Source organism: Calypte anna, chromosome 2 (assembly GCF_003957555.1).
Source record: "Calypte anna isolate BGI_N300 chromosome 2, bCalAnn1_v1.p, whole genome shotgun sequence".
In the NCBI taxonomy this organism is placed as follows: Eukaryota; Metazoa; Chordata; class Aves; order Apodiformes; family Trochilidae; genus Calypte; species Calypte anna.
Window position 1 is genome coordinate 7,458,402 of NC_044245.1, and position 15,786 is coordinate 7,474,187.

General features: G+C 43.8%; 2 protein-coding genes across 18 annotated transcripts in view; one reads left to right on the forward strand and one right to left on the reverse strand.

The window, feature by feature from the left end:
- GALNT11 (polypeptide N-acetylgalactosaminyltransferase 11) overlaps nt 1–7,881 on the forward strand; it is a 54,532-nt gene extending 46,651 nt beyond the window's left edge. For all 4 annotated transcript variants that reach the window (XM_030445879.1, XM_030445880.1, XM_030445882.1 and 1 more), the window contains exons 11-12: nt 4,993–5,130; nt 7,074–7,881. In XM_030445879.1, coding sequence (XP_030301739.1) covers nt 4,993–5,130; nt 7,074–7,205 — 270 coding nt within the window. In that variant the 3' untranslated portion in view covers nt 7,206–7,881. The remainder of the gene's footprint in view (nt 1–4,992; nt 5,131–7,073) is intronic.
- A 3,140-nt stretch (nt 7,882–11,021) lies between these two features.
- Nucleotides 11,022–15,786, reverse strand: part of KMT2C (lysine methyltransferase 2C) — a 198,959-nt gene continuing 194,194 nt past the window's right edge. For all 14 annotated transcript variants that reach the window (XM_030444333.1, XM_030444332.1, XM_030444343.1 and 11 more), the window contains 5 exons: nt 15,480–15,648; nt 14,515–14,631; nt 13,791–13,864; nt 13,264–13,372; nt 11,022–13,105 (listed from right to left, as the gene is read on the reverse strand). In XM_030444333.1, the coding sequence (XP_030300193.1) occupies nt 13,013–13,105; nt 13,264–13,372; nt 13,791–13,864; nt 14,515–14,631; nt 15,480–15,648 (562 nt within the window). In that variant the 3' untranslated portion in view covers nt 11,022–13,012. The remainder of the gene's footprint in view (nt 13,106–13,263; nt 13,373–13,790; nt 13,865–14,514; nt 14,632–15,479; nt 15,649–15,786) is intronic.

The window sequence follows — 15,786 nt, forward strand, 5'->3', positions numbered from 1 at the left end:
TGGGTGGTAGGTTTTGTTATAGTTAGAGTTGTCTGTACTGACACTGGACTCAAATCTTCTATAGTTAACTCCATGTTTCAAGAGGAAAGTGTGGGCCATCCTCCCAGATGTTGAGGCACCATTTGAGCCCTTTCCTTACTTGAATTTTCTTTGAAGTAGTTCAGCTAGATGTTACCTACTCATTGTAGGAATAATTTCATTTTTCACAGACACAGAAATGTTCAGTAATGCAGTCACGTAGCTCTTCATTATGGTAAAAAAAGAATCCCCATGAGGGAATCATTGGGATATGGAGTGAGTGAAGAGCATGTCTCTTTTACCAGCAACCTGAAATCAATAAAGAAATGAAAATATGAGTAAAATCAGAGAAAAAAAGTTCCACTAACCAGCCTTCAGCAATGTCACACGGGGGTCCTGACAAGGAGTTAAAGTGTAGTAATCACTGGCACTGTGCATGAAGCTGTGTATGAGGAAAAGCCCTGTTTCTGCCTCCCTAGATGTATGTAAATGAGATTAAGTTGTCTTGGCAATCAAGCCAGGAGAAGGCTGGGTGATTTGTTTGTGTTTGTGGAGGTGAAGCAAAATCCTGAAGGATTTAGAAGGTCCAGAAAACCTCAGTCTTAAATCTGCATGTAATCTGAGGGGACTAAATTAAAAATCCAGTTCTTCCTAAAATGGCACCTTTGTAAAAGAAGGTTTATGCTAACAGAGTTTTTATTGTCTGCATAATCCCATTTATTTTGTTCACAAGACCTCTGGCAAATCCTGTGCATCAACCTGTAGGTGACAGAAGGATTCATGTGCTGTCTTTGCTCCAGCAAGAGAATTCTTACCCCAAATCTGTGGGTCCCATTTCCATATGGGAAAATTGAACCAGCTCCTGCAGTCAGGGTGGCTCAACGTGAGCAGCACCTCTGTGGGCAAAGGTGAGGGCATTGACTCTGATGTGTAGGAGACTTGGTCAGGCATCTGAGCACTGCCAAACATGAAATGCTTTGCCTTAGGGAACGTCTCTGGGTGCTCTGGGCACATCTAGGACCTCAGAAGGGTTGGCCAGCAGCTGAATGGGCCACTTCCCTCCAAGGCTCTGAAGGTGTCATTGTCTCTTTCCTCTTATCCTGTTGTCTGTGTTGAGAGACAGGGAATAAGGTGCTGCTAGAAAGGGGTCAATCCTACAGCATTCACCAAATTACATCATTTATTTAACCCAAAATATGGTCCATTTCATTATGGAGAGAGGTTTTCTCTTAACATCTGCCATTTGAAGTTTTGTTTGAAAACAAACAATTAATTACATTCTAACTAGATCCCAGTGTTTTTCTTTGACTCTAGTGGAAATGGTCAGTGATTTTCCTTAGAGCTGTGGAGCAGATCAGTCATTAGGATGCCTGTGGGGAGCTGCTGTTGGAGGTGCTGCTTTCTTCTGTGGTGAGAGCTGGGCCTGACTCCATTTTCAGAAACCAAAATTTGACAGTGATGCTGTCCTAGGTGTGAGGAAGTAGATGCAGGATGAACATCTGTTACCTTTCTAAAAATAAAATTTTAAAATGTGGTGGTTTTTTGGGTAGGAAATATGTGGGAGGATTAAATAAGACATCACTCAGAACTGAGATATAAATCCTGGGCAGGCACTTTATTGATTATTACTTTTGATATTTTGCTTGAGCTTGAGCCCAAGCAAGTCATGGGCAAAAGGAAAATCAGAGCAGTTTATTCTCCTTGTAGATCAGATACTGGTGATGCTGGCTGCCAGGAGATGTTTCCTTCTCATAGTGGGCTGTTGTTCCTGACAGCCTGTAACAAAAAGAGGTAAACATTGTCCTTCCAGTCTTCAGCATACAAGTAGTTAATAAATTTTGGAGCATGCAGAGGCTTGAAGTTATATAACAAAAACCCCAAGGGAGTGGATTTGCTTTCCTTGTGCTTGAAGCTGTTAATAATCTGCAAGTTCATACTAATAATGTAATCTAAATTTGGAACCATAATATGCCCTAAATTTGGGCTTTATTTTTTTCCTGTTTCCTTTCTTTGATACACCAAACACATAATTAGTTTGAAATTAATTCTGGCCATCTCGAATAAACCTTTCTGGAGAAATATCACACTGGCTTTAACCACTGTTGTGTGCTTTTTGCTATTACTCAGCTTTTGATTAAAGGTCTGCAACCTCACCTGTGTCACTGCAGTTTTCTCTTTCAGTTCTTGCCAGTTTCATCTGTTGTTTGAATTTGGCTCCATCATTATCCTTTTTTTAACAATAATACTTTCCTGGCAAGTCCTGCTATTTCTCCATTCTCTCCTCCTCTTTAATCTTGCCATGCTGTCTGTCTCATGACAGGGCTTAAACAGAAACAGTATGTTAGAAGGCACAGAACACCTGAGGTTAGGGCAAATTTTAATGTAATCCCTGCCCATCCTGAAAGGAGACCTGCACTGTGTTATAATAGTCACTGATAATGAATAAACTCTGCTTTGCAGTTGTGCTGTCCAACTGAGGCAGTGTCCTGAATTTCAGCTCCCTCCAGAAAGCTGGACTTAGTTTCATCAGACTGAAAAACATTTAATAAAAATTAGAATTTGTTTTATTTAATTTCATCTCTGAGTGGGGAAATCCTGCAGCCTTAGAAGGTGACAAAAAAAAAGAAAATCTCCCAGTGGTGATGGTTACTGCAGCATTGAGCTGTGTGAAAGCAGAACAGGGAAACAGGGCTGGGAGAAGAGTGCACCAGAAAAACTTGGTGCTCCTGGAGGTGCAGATCCTTCTGATAGAGCTGATGGGCTCAGTTCCCTCATTCCCAGAGGGAAGGGAGTTGATGCTGGCAGATGGGGTGGCTGAAGAGGGATGCTCCCTGTACAAACCATCCTGGCAGCAGAGGAAGAGACCTGGCCAGCTATGGTGTCACCTTCTCAGCATCCAGAAGGGTTGGGAGGTGCTGCCCAGAGGCTGTGTAGGTGCAGGGGTCCTGCTGTGCATCCAGGGGGACAGGTTTGGTGTTCAGCCTCCTGGGCTCAGCATCCTCCCTGCACTGCAAAGTTGCCCTTTTCCCGTATGTTCTTTTCCTTACCCAGTGTAACCTGGGATGTTTTGAGGTGCACACACCAAGGTTCTTCTGTTTCTTTGCTTTCTGGCATAGAAGTCAATCTCCTGCTGGTTAGGAGGGCTCCAGGTCCTCTGCCTAACTAATTTTGAGAGGCCTGAGGGCACAGAAGGAGGGAGGGAGGCCCAGCAGCTCCTGCTGTGGGGCTGGACTGATGGCCCAGCTTCTCTCAGCCTTCAGCTCTTCCTGATGTGCTTTACTCCAAAGCAAGGTGTAGGCAGCACAGTGAGAGCTAGCAGGGTGTGGGCATGGACTGCAGCAACTGAAGAGGCCTGACACTTTTTTTTTTTTAATGCCAATAATAAAAATGTTTGCTTCTGCTGAAGTAGCAAGAGACAGGATGAGCCAACAGTCTCTTGTTACAGGCAATGATGGTTTTCAGTGTGATAACAGAACAACTCCTGTAATGTCACAAATTCAGTGTAGTTGAAGATGCAAATGTGAACTGATGCATTTTTTCCAGGGGGGTTGAATTCATTTCTTACCATTATATGATTCTGTAGGTTCTTGAGGTCCAGGTCAACACATTTTCATGTTGATTCAGCTAAAGCAAAGTGGGTGTCCTGAGCATGGCACAGATAGCAAAAGCAGTTTGAGGAGTGAAGGATCTGTCACTTCTGGAGCCTGTAGTTTCAGAGTGGGAATGGTGAAGCAGGGATTTCTCCCTGGAGAGCAGCTTGGAAGGTTTTCATAAGCCCCTGCATGCCAGTGATCATATTCTAATTGAGTGAGGATCTCTGAGCTCCTGGCCACCAACTGCAAGGAGTAGAACCCTGGGACCAGACTGGGGACTAATATAGGCTACCTGGCACCAGAATTTACACAGCTTGTTTTCCTTTCTCATCATTCAGCATCCACAAGCTGCAGGGCACAATGTTAAAAAAACTCCTGTGTGTGTATGGCCAGATGCAGCAGTTTCAAAGAAGCTGTTGGACCAAGCCCAGAGGAGGACACAAAGATGATGAGAGGGCTGGAGCACTTCTGTGAAGAAAGTCTGAGAGAGTTGGAATTGTTCAGCCTGGAGAAGAGAAGGATCCAGGGAGACCTTAGAGCAACTTTCAGTACCTGAAGGGGCTACAGGAAAGCTGGGAAGGGACTTTTTACAAGGGTGTGGAGTGATAGGATGTAGAGGAGTGGTTTTGGGCTGAAGAGATTTAGATGAGATGTTAGGAAGAAATTCTTTAGTGTGGGAGGCACAGGTTGCCCATGGAAGCTGTGTCTGTGCCTTCCTTAGAAGTGTTCAGTGCCAGGCTGGATGGGGGTTTGAGCAGTGGGAGGTGTCCCTGCTCATGGCAGGGGGGTTGGAATTGGATAATCCCAAACCATTCTGTGATTCTAAGCTCAGAGATACCTTTTGGCCTTGTGTGCCTGCCAAGCTACCTCCCTAGAGATCTTGGGCCATCTGCTGTCATCCAGTGTCCTCCTCTGACCCCTCTGCTGGCTCACTTCATGGAGCTGAGGCAATCCAACCCAGTCTCTCCTTCATGACTAAAGGATCATCTCTGGATAAGGAGATTTATTGCCTGGCTCAATGATTTGGCTCAGAGCTGCTGGTCACCTGCTCAGTGATCCAACACCTGCCTGTCCTGTTATCTTGTCTGGCTGCCTGGACAGGAGGGATATATGGACAATTCTTCATTTAAAAAATGTTACAGAGCAGCATCACCAGGGCTCCTGTCAGTGCCTGTGCCTGGGGCTCTGGTGTGGTGTTGGGAGGCAGCACAGCTCTGCAGCTGCGTTTCAATTCCTGGAAAAAGGCAGCAAAGCAGCAGTGGGTGTTGCAAGGCACCTCTCTGGCATCCTGCTGCTGAAGCACCTCCTCAGCTGAGGCTGAACAGAAGATGCAGGACACCTGGCCTGAGGCACAGGGGTAAATGTCCATCTTCTCTTCCAGGTGTGGGTTTACAATGAGGATCATGAGCTGATTTTAAATAATCTCCTTTGCTTGGATGTTCTGGAAACTCGCTCATCCGACCCACCTCGCCTCATGAAATGCCACGGGTCTGGGGGCTCACAGCAGTGGACCTTTGGGGTAAGTGGAATGTAATTCATAATAAGACTTCTTGAATAAGACTCCTGTTGAGTTCCCTTTCCTTTGGTGACCCTTTCCTTTGAAACACAGGAAGTTTTCTGCAGCCCTATGTATTTTTTTTTCTGCTTGCCCCAGCCACTTGCAGCATCTGTGGCTCACAGAGAGCTGCCAGAGAACCAGGTTCACTCAGCAGCTCTTTGTTGTGTTGTGTTTGTGGGGCTGGGAGACAGGAGCAGCCCTTGTGGCAGCTTCTGCTGAGAGCTTGAAGGTGCCAAGGATTGTCACAGGAGTTTTCTTCCAGTTGCTTCTGCCCTGTAGCTGCATCACATCAGTTTAATCACTTAGTGTCTAGATTGGCTCATTTCCCAAAACTGAGCCAGTGCTGCATGCACCAGATTTGGCTCCTGGGTATTAACTCAGTGGCTGCTCTCTCCTGTCCTGTACTAGAGAGTCTGTAGTACAAATATTGTTGAGCAAAGAGAAGAGTTCTTCCAGAATTGCCTCTTGCACTTCCAGAACAGCTCTGTATAACCTGTTTCGTGTTCATACCATGCTGCTCCCTGGCAGCACAAGTTGCCAAATGTTTGGAGGTCCAGAGGCAGGTATGGTGTGAGCCCCAGATGGGCAGAGCCATCTCATAGCCAGTGAGTGCCACACCAGCAGTGCCACAGCCACAACTCCACAAGGTAGTGGGAATAGGGAGCTGAAAAATGTTGCTGCTGTTAAGAGATTACTCAAGGTTCTTCAGTTTGAGTTCATGGGCAAAGACTTCACAAGACTTGAGAGAATGGCCATGGAGATTCATGTGACAGTGGGTGATACCTGTGGTGATGGTGGAAAGTCTGGGCCTCTGGTGGGAAACATGGGCTTTGAGCTGGCTATTGGCACTGGGGCTGGGGGAGGTGGGGCTGAAACAGTGTCAGATTGGTGCTTAGTTCATAGAATCATAGAAGAATTTGGGATGAATATGGGTCATCTAGTCCACCCCCCATGCTGATGGGGTTATGATCAGCAGCAAAAGAGAGTGAATCAGATCTTAGGATTGGTTGGGAAAAGAACAGGAACCAGAGCAGAAAAATGTCATCACACCATTGTGGTTGCCTGGACTGCACATGGTGGTCTCCTCCTCTCAGGAAGGCTGTGTTAGAGCTGGAGAAGGTTCAGAGGTGGGTGGGAAGGCAAACTGAAGGTGTTCACATGAGGAACGTGTGAGCAGGCTGGGACTCTGTGGATCAGTGAAGGGGAAATAGGTTCCTGTGTGAGTCAGTGATACAGAGAAAAGCCAACTCTGCAGTGTCAGCTACAGCACAAGGCTCAGAGGGGGGTATGGAGGTTTTGTGTCCTTGCTGTGTTCTGCTTCCATGGACATCAGAGCACAGCTGGGTTCTCAGGTATCTTCTCTTCCCCTGCAGGACAGCAGGAGGTTGCTACCCATGGGAGCTGCTGGGAGAAAAATAAAAAAGGGGCCCCCAAAGTGCCCAAAGCAGCTGCCACAAGCTGTTAGGTGGGGTGGGGGTAGGAGGAGAAGGATCTGTGTCTTTTTCACACTTGGCTAAGGGAGTCCAAGAGGCCTGTCCCATGGGGTGATAGCTCCCCAGCACACAGGTCTGAGCTGTGGCTTGGCTGTGGCTTGGCTGTGCTGCACTGGAGCCTTGTGGGCTCCACCTTTGCTGAGAGCCAGGGAATGGTTTTGATCATCCCTCCCCCTCAGTAAGAGACTCTGGGATAAACAGGATCTGGGGCTCTCTAAGGACGTGAGGGGCTTCATTTCGAGGTCTGAACCCGGTTATGGGGCTCTTAAATGGTGTCAGAGAGGCTGCTGAAAGGCTCATCTCTCAGGAGGGGCATCCCCTCCCCTGAAGTTACAGCTTTTGGCTTCAGTTTGACAGTGAAATGGAAGAGAATTTGTAATAAATAAACCCCATCTGTCTCTCTGTCTCCAGAAGAACAACCGCTTGTACCAGGTCTCGGTGGGGCAGTGCATGAAGGTGGTGGATCCCCTCAGCCACAAAGGGTACGTGGCCATGGCCATCTGTGATGGGTCCCTTCCTCAGCAGTGGCATTTTGAGAGCTGAGACACCTGAGAAACTTTAAAACAAGACCCAGTTCCTTTTCAGCCACGATTTCAGTTCATTCTGGCGGGCTTTGTGAGGAGCCCTTAGCTGCTACACCCAGCCCCACCATTGCAAGGACCCTTTAGAAATATTCTGCTGTGAAGAGCTGTGTGCTTGGGAAGGTCCAGGTGGGAACTGGACTCTGGTCAGATGCAGCAGTAATAGGAGCAGCCCCAGTGCAGAACAAACATGTAGAAGTGCAATTTATCGTTGTTTCCTTGGATTGCCCTGGATTATTGAACTGTTTTTAAGCAAGAGAAGTTACTAGAGCAATGTAATTTAAATTTTCAGATTTTAGCTTTGTGGATCTTTCAAATGACAATGATGGAAAGGAATCCTCTTCAAGTATTTCATGTGCAGTGTCTCATTAATTTACTTTTTTAGTATGGTTTTACTGGCCAAACTATTTTACTTTTTCTGGAAAATATTTTTATTCCCTTTTACCTTCTGAAAATTGTCATTTGTAATATTTAAATTTGGTTCTTTTAATTTACAGTTCTAGAACATTTCATGTAGTTTAAATTCTGAGGTGTCATTTGTCAGCTCATATTTAAAAGAAAGGAACTATTACAAAGTCTATTTTGATGATTCATGACAGTAGCTGCATTTAAAATAAAGTATCATTTTTTTATTAATCTGTATGGCTTTACTCTTTGTAGCTGTTGGGCCCGAAGGCACCAACTTAGAGACTGATACCAACTCATGTTCACACAATTTGGGTCTACCCTTGGTATCACTCCCTTTTTTTCACAGCTGAGTCTTTCTCCCTCTCTCACATCTTGGAAAGTTTGACAGGTAATTTCTCCTTTTTTGTTTTTAATTTTTTTTTTACCTTCTCTGTTTCCCTTCCCAAGTTTATTTATTTCACTATTTATCTTTCTTTGACTTCCTGCCTCAGTCCTGGATGCTTTTTCAATGCATGGAAGCTGCTGCAGAAGAAAAAATGCTGGGTTTAGTGTATTTTTTTCCTAGCCACGTTGGCCTTATGGTGTCCCAGTGACCTCCCTTCCTTGGGATGCCACCAGGACCAGGACAGCCTTTCCCTTTTGCTTGGGCAGCAAAAACATTTTCCAGCTGCACAAATACTCTGGCATCCAGTTATTGATATGTGGGCAGTGAGATGCAAATAATAATAAAGTTGGAGTAATTGTAGACCCAGATCTTCCTGCAGAGCAGAGATTCACATGAGGTCCTTCAGCCAGGGCACCCATCCTGGGGGAGGAAGCAGCAATGAGCAGGTAAGAGCTGTCCCTGGGTGCTCTGCAGCTTCTTGCCTCCCTCATCAGCTGTGGAAGCTGAGAGTCACAGGCAGGGAGGGGGGAGCCAGGTGAGCAGGGTTTAATTTTAAACCAGAACAATAAGCTGAGGTGGCTCCAGGTCCTCCAGAAGTCTTATCAGCCCAGTTTGGTCCTAAAAACAAAAACCTTTTCACAACAACCACATCTCCCTTCAGCAGCTGTACCTCAGCCATGCTGTGCATCCCTGGGTCATGGGGCCCTTGTAGGGTCTTGAAATCAGTTCCCAAATGGCTGCTGAACCCTTCCAGTAGCAGTGAGGGTGATGCAAACCCAGCCAGCAGTTTGCTGACAGCTCCTTACACAAATGTCTGTGTCCTTGGGGGGACATCTGGAGGCTGTTGCATGTGGAATGAATTCAGCTCTTGCTGGGGGTGCAGGGATGGGCTGCAGCTCAGCTCTGTCTGATTAACCCTGACTGCTCCCATCAGAATGTTTAGCAGCAGCAGCTGCTGGTGGGCTTGATGCTCCTGGGCATCTTTTCCAGCCTTAATGATTCTGTTCTGGTTCTGGTACAGGTGCTCCCAGCTCTGTGTTGGGCTTTCCTGTTCACTCTCAGCTTTGTTTTTGGCCGTCAGGTTGGCTGTGCAGTAGCCCTGCTCTGCCTTTTGTTCTGTGGCCTTTATGTCATCCTTTAAAAAAACCAAAAACTCAACAAACAAACAAACAAACAACTCCTCAAACAGGCCAAGCAGCAGAAGATTGGCTTTATTTATGATCTTGAGTCCATTGCCACACAGAATTTTGCTCCCAGTGAGGAAATTTGGAGAGTTCTATCAGAAACAGCTCGGTTTGTGTGGTCTTTAAGTCTGCAGTAATAGACAAGAACATAGAATTAATGGACAACTGAGTTCTGGCTGGACTGTTTCTTAATATATAGATGAATATTCTATCTCCCTCTCATATAAATGATACTTTTGTGGTTTTTGGTTTTTGTTTTTTTAATTAGCACTACCCACATCTGCAGCACTGTGTGTGGGGACCTGGGGCTTCAGCAGAACTGGGCTGAGCCACTGCCAGGGCCTGGGGACTGGTGCTGGTTTCCAGCACAGATGGAATTGGTGGCATTTTGAATGGTGTCAGTGGGTTCTGCAGTTTTTGGCCAAAGCTGTGTCTGTTCAGTGCTGCAGCCACACAAAATTTGAACCAGGAGGGTTATAAACCTCTGTGAACACCCAGTCCCCACCAGTTGATTGGTGTCAGGTAGGCCCTGTTTGAGCTTTGGTTAGGTGGGAGTTCATAGGGTTGGGTTTTTTTCCTGGATTTGTGTGACTGCTCACAGTCGACCCTTGGGACTTTGGCTGAATGGGAAATAGAAGGAAAAGCCTTATCTGTTATCTCAGGATGCTGTGGTCATACTGAGAAAATTATAACTTGTGGAAAAAAAGCTGCCTGGGACTGAATTCCAAGCCTGTGTCAAATACTCCTCAACAGCTCATGGATTGGGATGTGACTGTGCCTGACAGCAGCTTTGCTTGGTGGCTCATTCCTCTCCTCTTCCCAAGGCTGCTCTATGTGTCTGTGTCTGTGTGTGTGTGTGTGTGTGTGTGTGTGTGCCAGGGCTGAGCCAGGGCATTCCCCATCTCCTGCTCCAGCAGCCAAACCCGGGCTCAGAGCTCTCATCCCCAGTGCTGACTCTGGACACGCTCAGGTCCTGTGCAGGGGCTCCTCTGTCTTCCAGCAGCCAAAGTGCAGGGTACCAGTAAGCAGCCCTGGAGAGCAGCTTTGGTTCCCACCTCTGCAATAAGTCTTGGAGCCTTTTTTTTTTTTTTCTTTTTTAAAGACTTGACCTGGTACTGAGGTGGTGCCAGGAATGTCAGTTTGACCCCACACAGCCCCTCAACTCTTCCCCTGGCAGGACTGGGGAGAGACTGAGTGGAAGTGTTAAACCTCCTGGCTTGAGATAAAAACAGTTTAATGGGTAAAGCAAAAAGCTGCCTGCACAGGCAAAGCAAACCAAAGAAATCCTTCTCTGCTCCTCATCAGCCCACAGGTGTTCTGCCAGCTCCTGGACTGTCAGGCTCCATCACACAGCACAGGGAACGGGGAAGGTGAACACCATCACTGCCAACATTTCCCTTCCTCCAGCTCCACGGGCTCAGCACAGCACCAGGCAGTGTGGGTCCCACTGGTGGGGTGAGGAGCAGCAGGGCCACGAGCAGTAACCAAACCCTCTGGGGGTTGGCAAAGTCATTTTCAGCACAGATCCAAACACAGCTCTGTACCAGCTACTGTGGGGAACACAAACTCTACCCTGGCCCAAACCAGCACATGCAGAACAGCAGATTGCTTCTTTTTTAGCATTTTTCACAGTTTTGGGTTTGTAGGTTTTTTTTATTTTATTTTTTTGGCAAACAGGACTGCAGGGCATGCTGGCACCACAGTGCAGAAGGAGGGAGGCAAATGCATCTTGGTGGTGGTATCAGACACTGAATTCCTGAAGAACTCAAAACCAGACACCTCAAATGAAAACACAGGGTTATAATTTATAGATGTAAAATATTTTTATTTGTAAATGCTGATCTTCTAAATCTGTTTCCACAAATTCCAAAACCCATAACACTCTGTATACTTCAAAAAAATTCTTTTTTTGTGTTTTTGTGGTGGTTTTTTTTTTTTTTTGCCAACATTAGATACTATTATACAGAACAGAAAAAAAACTGTAGGACAAATACTGGTAGGATGTTGGAATATTGTACAAGAGAAGAAAAATATTCAAGAAACAATTTCATACAGCTATTTATCAAGAGAAAAATATATACAATTGATTTATTCTGTAAGATAAAAATACATCATGCCATATACATTACAAGTTCAGAACTGTATTACTGAATATACCAACAGTTTACAGTCCACTTTAATTGTGCACACAAAAAAAAAAAACTTCATTTTTTTTTTTTTTTATATTTAGCCTGTGAAGTGTCAGTACCAGAAATTTAAGTACAAAATAAAAAGCTAACCTGGTTCAAATGCTGATTAAATTTCTACAAGCAAACACAAAACAGTGTTGTTTTTTGTTTTTTTTTTTAAGAAATGTAAACAAAAACAATCCATACAAACACATCTTTAAATTACATTTTCCAAAACCCTATTGCCAGAGTCCTGCAGCTGCAAGCACATTACATCTAATTTTTTTTTTCCTTGTTTTCCTTTTAAGAAGGCTATCGTATCAGACTTAAGCTCCAACTACATGATTCTAAGCTGTTTACATGATTTAATGTAGGCTGAACAGTCACCTAATCTTGACTACTTTTGCTGAAGAAAAAAAAAAAAATAATGTCCAGCCTCTATTTTGGGTGGTTTTAGCAGTTATTCACAGTTATCACAAATTGTAAGCACAAAAAAACCTGACTTAAGAAATAGGGATGCAACAATATAATACAAATAAAATTAATCTAAATTACCCAAACATCTACAAAAGTCAGAGCTGTAATATACACGCCTTTCCCAGGCTTAAGGTTTACTTAAAAAAATTCTAAGAAGACCACAGTTGAGACTGTTTTGAACATAAAAACCCCTCTCTCTTTAAATTGAGATTTTGGTTATTCCATAACTGTAATCACATGTCTGTTAGTACATGAGATCATATTGTAACATCCCTATTGACATTTTATAATAAGCACCCGAACTGCTGCAGAGTCTGGTAGCATTTGGTCAATAACTATTTTTTATACTGTATTTTTTTTTTTCTCAAAATATTTACACTTTTGTACAAAGTAACAGAGTTTGTTAGTTCTGCAGGTAACAGCAGCAGCTTGGCTTTCTTCTAACTTTCTTTTTTTTTTAAAAATAGCTTCATTCACTTATTCAATAATAAATACAAAAAGGTTCTCTTATTTTACAGAAATCAAAAACTACAATAAACTGACTCATGGAATCAAGTATTTAAATGTATTTTAGTGCAAGTTATTTTTTCCCTTAGCTCTATCCCTAAGGAAGTCGTTTCAGTACATTCCTTGTTCAGTGGTGTCTACTTTTATTTAAAATTTTCTTTAATTAGAGGGCCTGCCCCTTTATCAAATAAGGCTGTGGCCAGCACTTTGGACTTCTCCCTTTCGCTGGTGATTTCAGTCTTACATTCATGTGTGCCCCCTGCTCTCCCACAGGTCGGCCATCAGTTCTTTGCCCAAATTAAAGTTTTTTCCTTAGTGAGCTCAAAAACAAAAGTGCTGGACCATTCTGTTCATTCAGTTTCACCTCCATGTGTCTGGAAAGTCAGCTTCAGATTTTGCCGGCTTCTTCTTCCTGGTGCTTGGTTTGGTTTTTTTTTTTTTTTTTTTTTTTTTTTTTTTTTTTTTTTTCCTTTTTCTTTTTTTCTTTTTAAATACTCGAGTAGAAATCTGTACTTCCAGAAGCGATTTTTTTTTTTTTTCCCCCTTCAAAAAAGGCAACAATTTTTCCATCGACAAAATCAAAATGTGAGTCACTTCTTCCTAGGGACAAGCAGCCCTCAGAGACAGCAAGGAATGCATTCTAGTTCATCCACTTTCGGCAGTTTACAGCTCCACAGTGACATGGAATCTTGTGCTGGTCATCTTCAAAATCAAACTTATAGTCATAGCAAAGCTGGAAGATGGAGGAGAAGAGTTATGGAACGACTGGGAGGAAAGGAAATGCCACTCGCCCCTACCCCAGCACAAAAAAAACACAGTAGAAATCACAGAATTATCTAGAAATAAACACAAGTAGGAACAGGTAAGTAAAAGCAGAGGAGAGGTCCTTACCTCCTCCCCTTTCTGGATTCTCCTGCTGGAGCTAATGATAATTTTGTGTCCTCTCTCAAAAGTTACCACCTCAGCCACACAGTTGGGTGCACACGAATGGTTGATATATCTGTGGAAACAGAGTTTGGGAAAGGTAACCTGGTAAGAAAACACATCCTTTGAGGCAAATTTAAACCAAACCTTAAAAGGGCGTTAGCTTCAGGGGTGACTGACTCTCCAGATATGATTATATTACTCTGTACATGTATGGTTTTTACCTAGAAAATGTCAGAAAAATGAAGTATTAAAAAAAGTTTCCATTCTTCCTTCCTGTCTGCCAGGAAACATAATCAAACATCAGCAAAGCTAAGGGAAAAGAAGACATTAGTTCAGTGGATTAGTTCAGTGGAATAGTCCAGAGACTGAGTGTATCGGGATCAGATAATAAAAACCACTGAGAAAACCCCAAACTTGAGTCCCTCACGAAGAGCCAGGGCATGTGGATGCCTCTCCAGGAGGATGCTGGGGATCTCTCCAGAGCCACCCACCTTGCAGGGCCTCCTGTCAGGGTGGCGTCGATGACGTGGTCATTGTCAATGCGGAACATGTACACACCACGGTTCTGAAAAACACAATGGGAAAGAGGAGAGATTTTACAGGATTGTCCAGGATTCAAATGAAAAGGCAACGAGGGTCACCTCCAAGTGTCCCCCTGTGTTCAGGATCAGACGCTGCCCGTGGGCTCACAAGGGAGAGCGTGAGCAAGGCAGTGTCCTTGCACTCCTCACTGATTTGGGAGGGAATGGATGGGTCATAAACAGGAATCTCTGGCCAGTTATGTTTTCCTAATAGCTGCTGGATTGTCTTTCACCTGCAGGGGTTGAAATGCTTCTCAAAAATGTACTAACTAGTACAGTACTACTGATTTACACACGGGAAGCTGCTTTAAATTTAAAGAAGTTCTTATTAAACACTGTGGTCCAAACTGCTCTGTCAGAGCTCTCTCTTTGTTCTCTGGGACAGAGGGTACAAATTTATCCACCTGGCCTGCATGTTGTCAAATTTATTTAATTTTTGAATATTCTGCTTCTTTGATAAGAAACCCTGTTGACTCCTCTGGTTATATTTTTAAGACTTTTGCATTTAAAGCACAGCAGAGAACAGAAACCAGGGGATCTCTTTCATCAAACAGAGTAACAGCATTTGTTTTATTGTATGAATGATGTTTGAAAGGGGAAGGGAAAAGAAACAGTGAAAAAACATCAGCCATACCTGAGATTCATAAAGCTTCTCCTTCCTGTTTGCTACCTCATTCCGGATAATGGTTCCGATATATTCAATGACCATAGTGTGCTTTTCAATGTCTCTAGCAGCATATAAGCCCAGGCCCTACAAAAAAATACATTATAATTCTGTAATAAGTTTCCATTTACACCGTGTTCCTCACCATGCCCATACAGAAAATCAGCTGAAAAGTAAACTGCCCAGAGAGAAGGAAGCAGCACAGACAGGTAACTGAGGTTCTAACAGCCCCACTGCAGAACCCAGCTTCACACTGAATTTTTAATATTCAAGAAAACATACGTGGCTTCTGTCAAGGTGAGAAAGCTTCTCTTACACCTCTGACACCTGGCTGGGTAAAGATTATAAAGTCACTGAAAAATAAAGTGGCCTTATGAGAACGGAGACACCTAATAGGAATGCAACAGCACAGGTAAGTCCAAACCTATAGCAACCAACTGTGTTCATACACAGCAAGATTAACTACAAGCTTTGGTAAAACTGGCTGTGGAGCAAAGCACCAACAGAATTACATAAAGCAAACAGTTTATTATTTTTAACAAGTGTTGAACTCTTCATGCTGGTCTTGTCTCACTTCAGCCTGGTCTGAGCATGTCACACGTCCACCGTGTATCTGTATTTTTAGTATGTTTTATGAATCATTTGTGAAATATTCTAATAAAAACCCAAAAATGGAGAGTTTTTTTTTTTACAAGGTGAGACTGTAACGAATTATTTTAAAAGATATTTCAGTAGTTAGAAAGAAATCTTAATATAAATCTATGGAAGTGATTTGCCACCTAAAAATTGCCAATTGCGATGAGGCGTGAAGGACTTTTTGCAAGAGTTTTAGTTAAAATTTTAAATATAAATACTTATACATGCAATATAGGGAAAAAATTATAAAATAGATGTACATAAAATGTAAATATAAATTTCCCCACAGAAGGACTGACCTGAATACGAGAGCGAGCCAGGTAGACGTTGGACTTCCATTCAGTTTTCATTTTGCGGTACTGAGAGGACTTGGAATGGACGAACTGCTTGCTGTACGGCGCGTTCAGCTCTCCCGTCACTGTGCTCTGAAATGACTTCGATGTGCTGGTGCTATTCAAGGTGTGAGGCCTGTAGGAATTGGGCATATAACAGGAAAGAATACAAGAAAAACTGAAGATTTCTCTGAAAAGAGCCAGGGAACCCACTTGTGACGCACAGACACTGAAAGCCAGCTAGCAGGGACGACAAAGCAGTTCCTCTGACTCG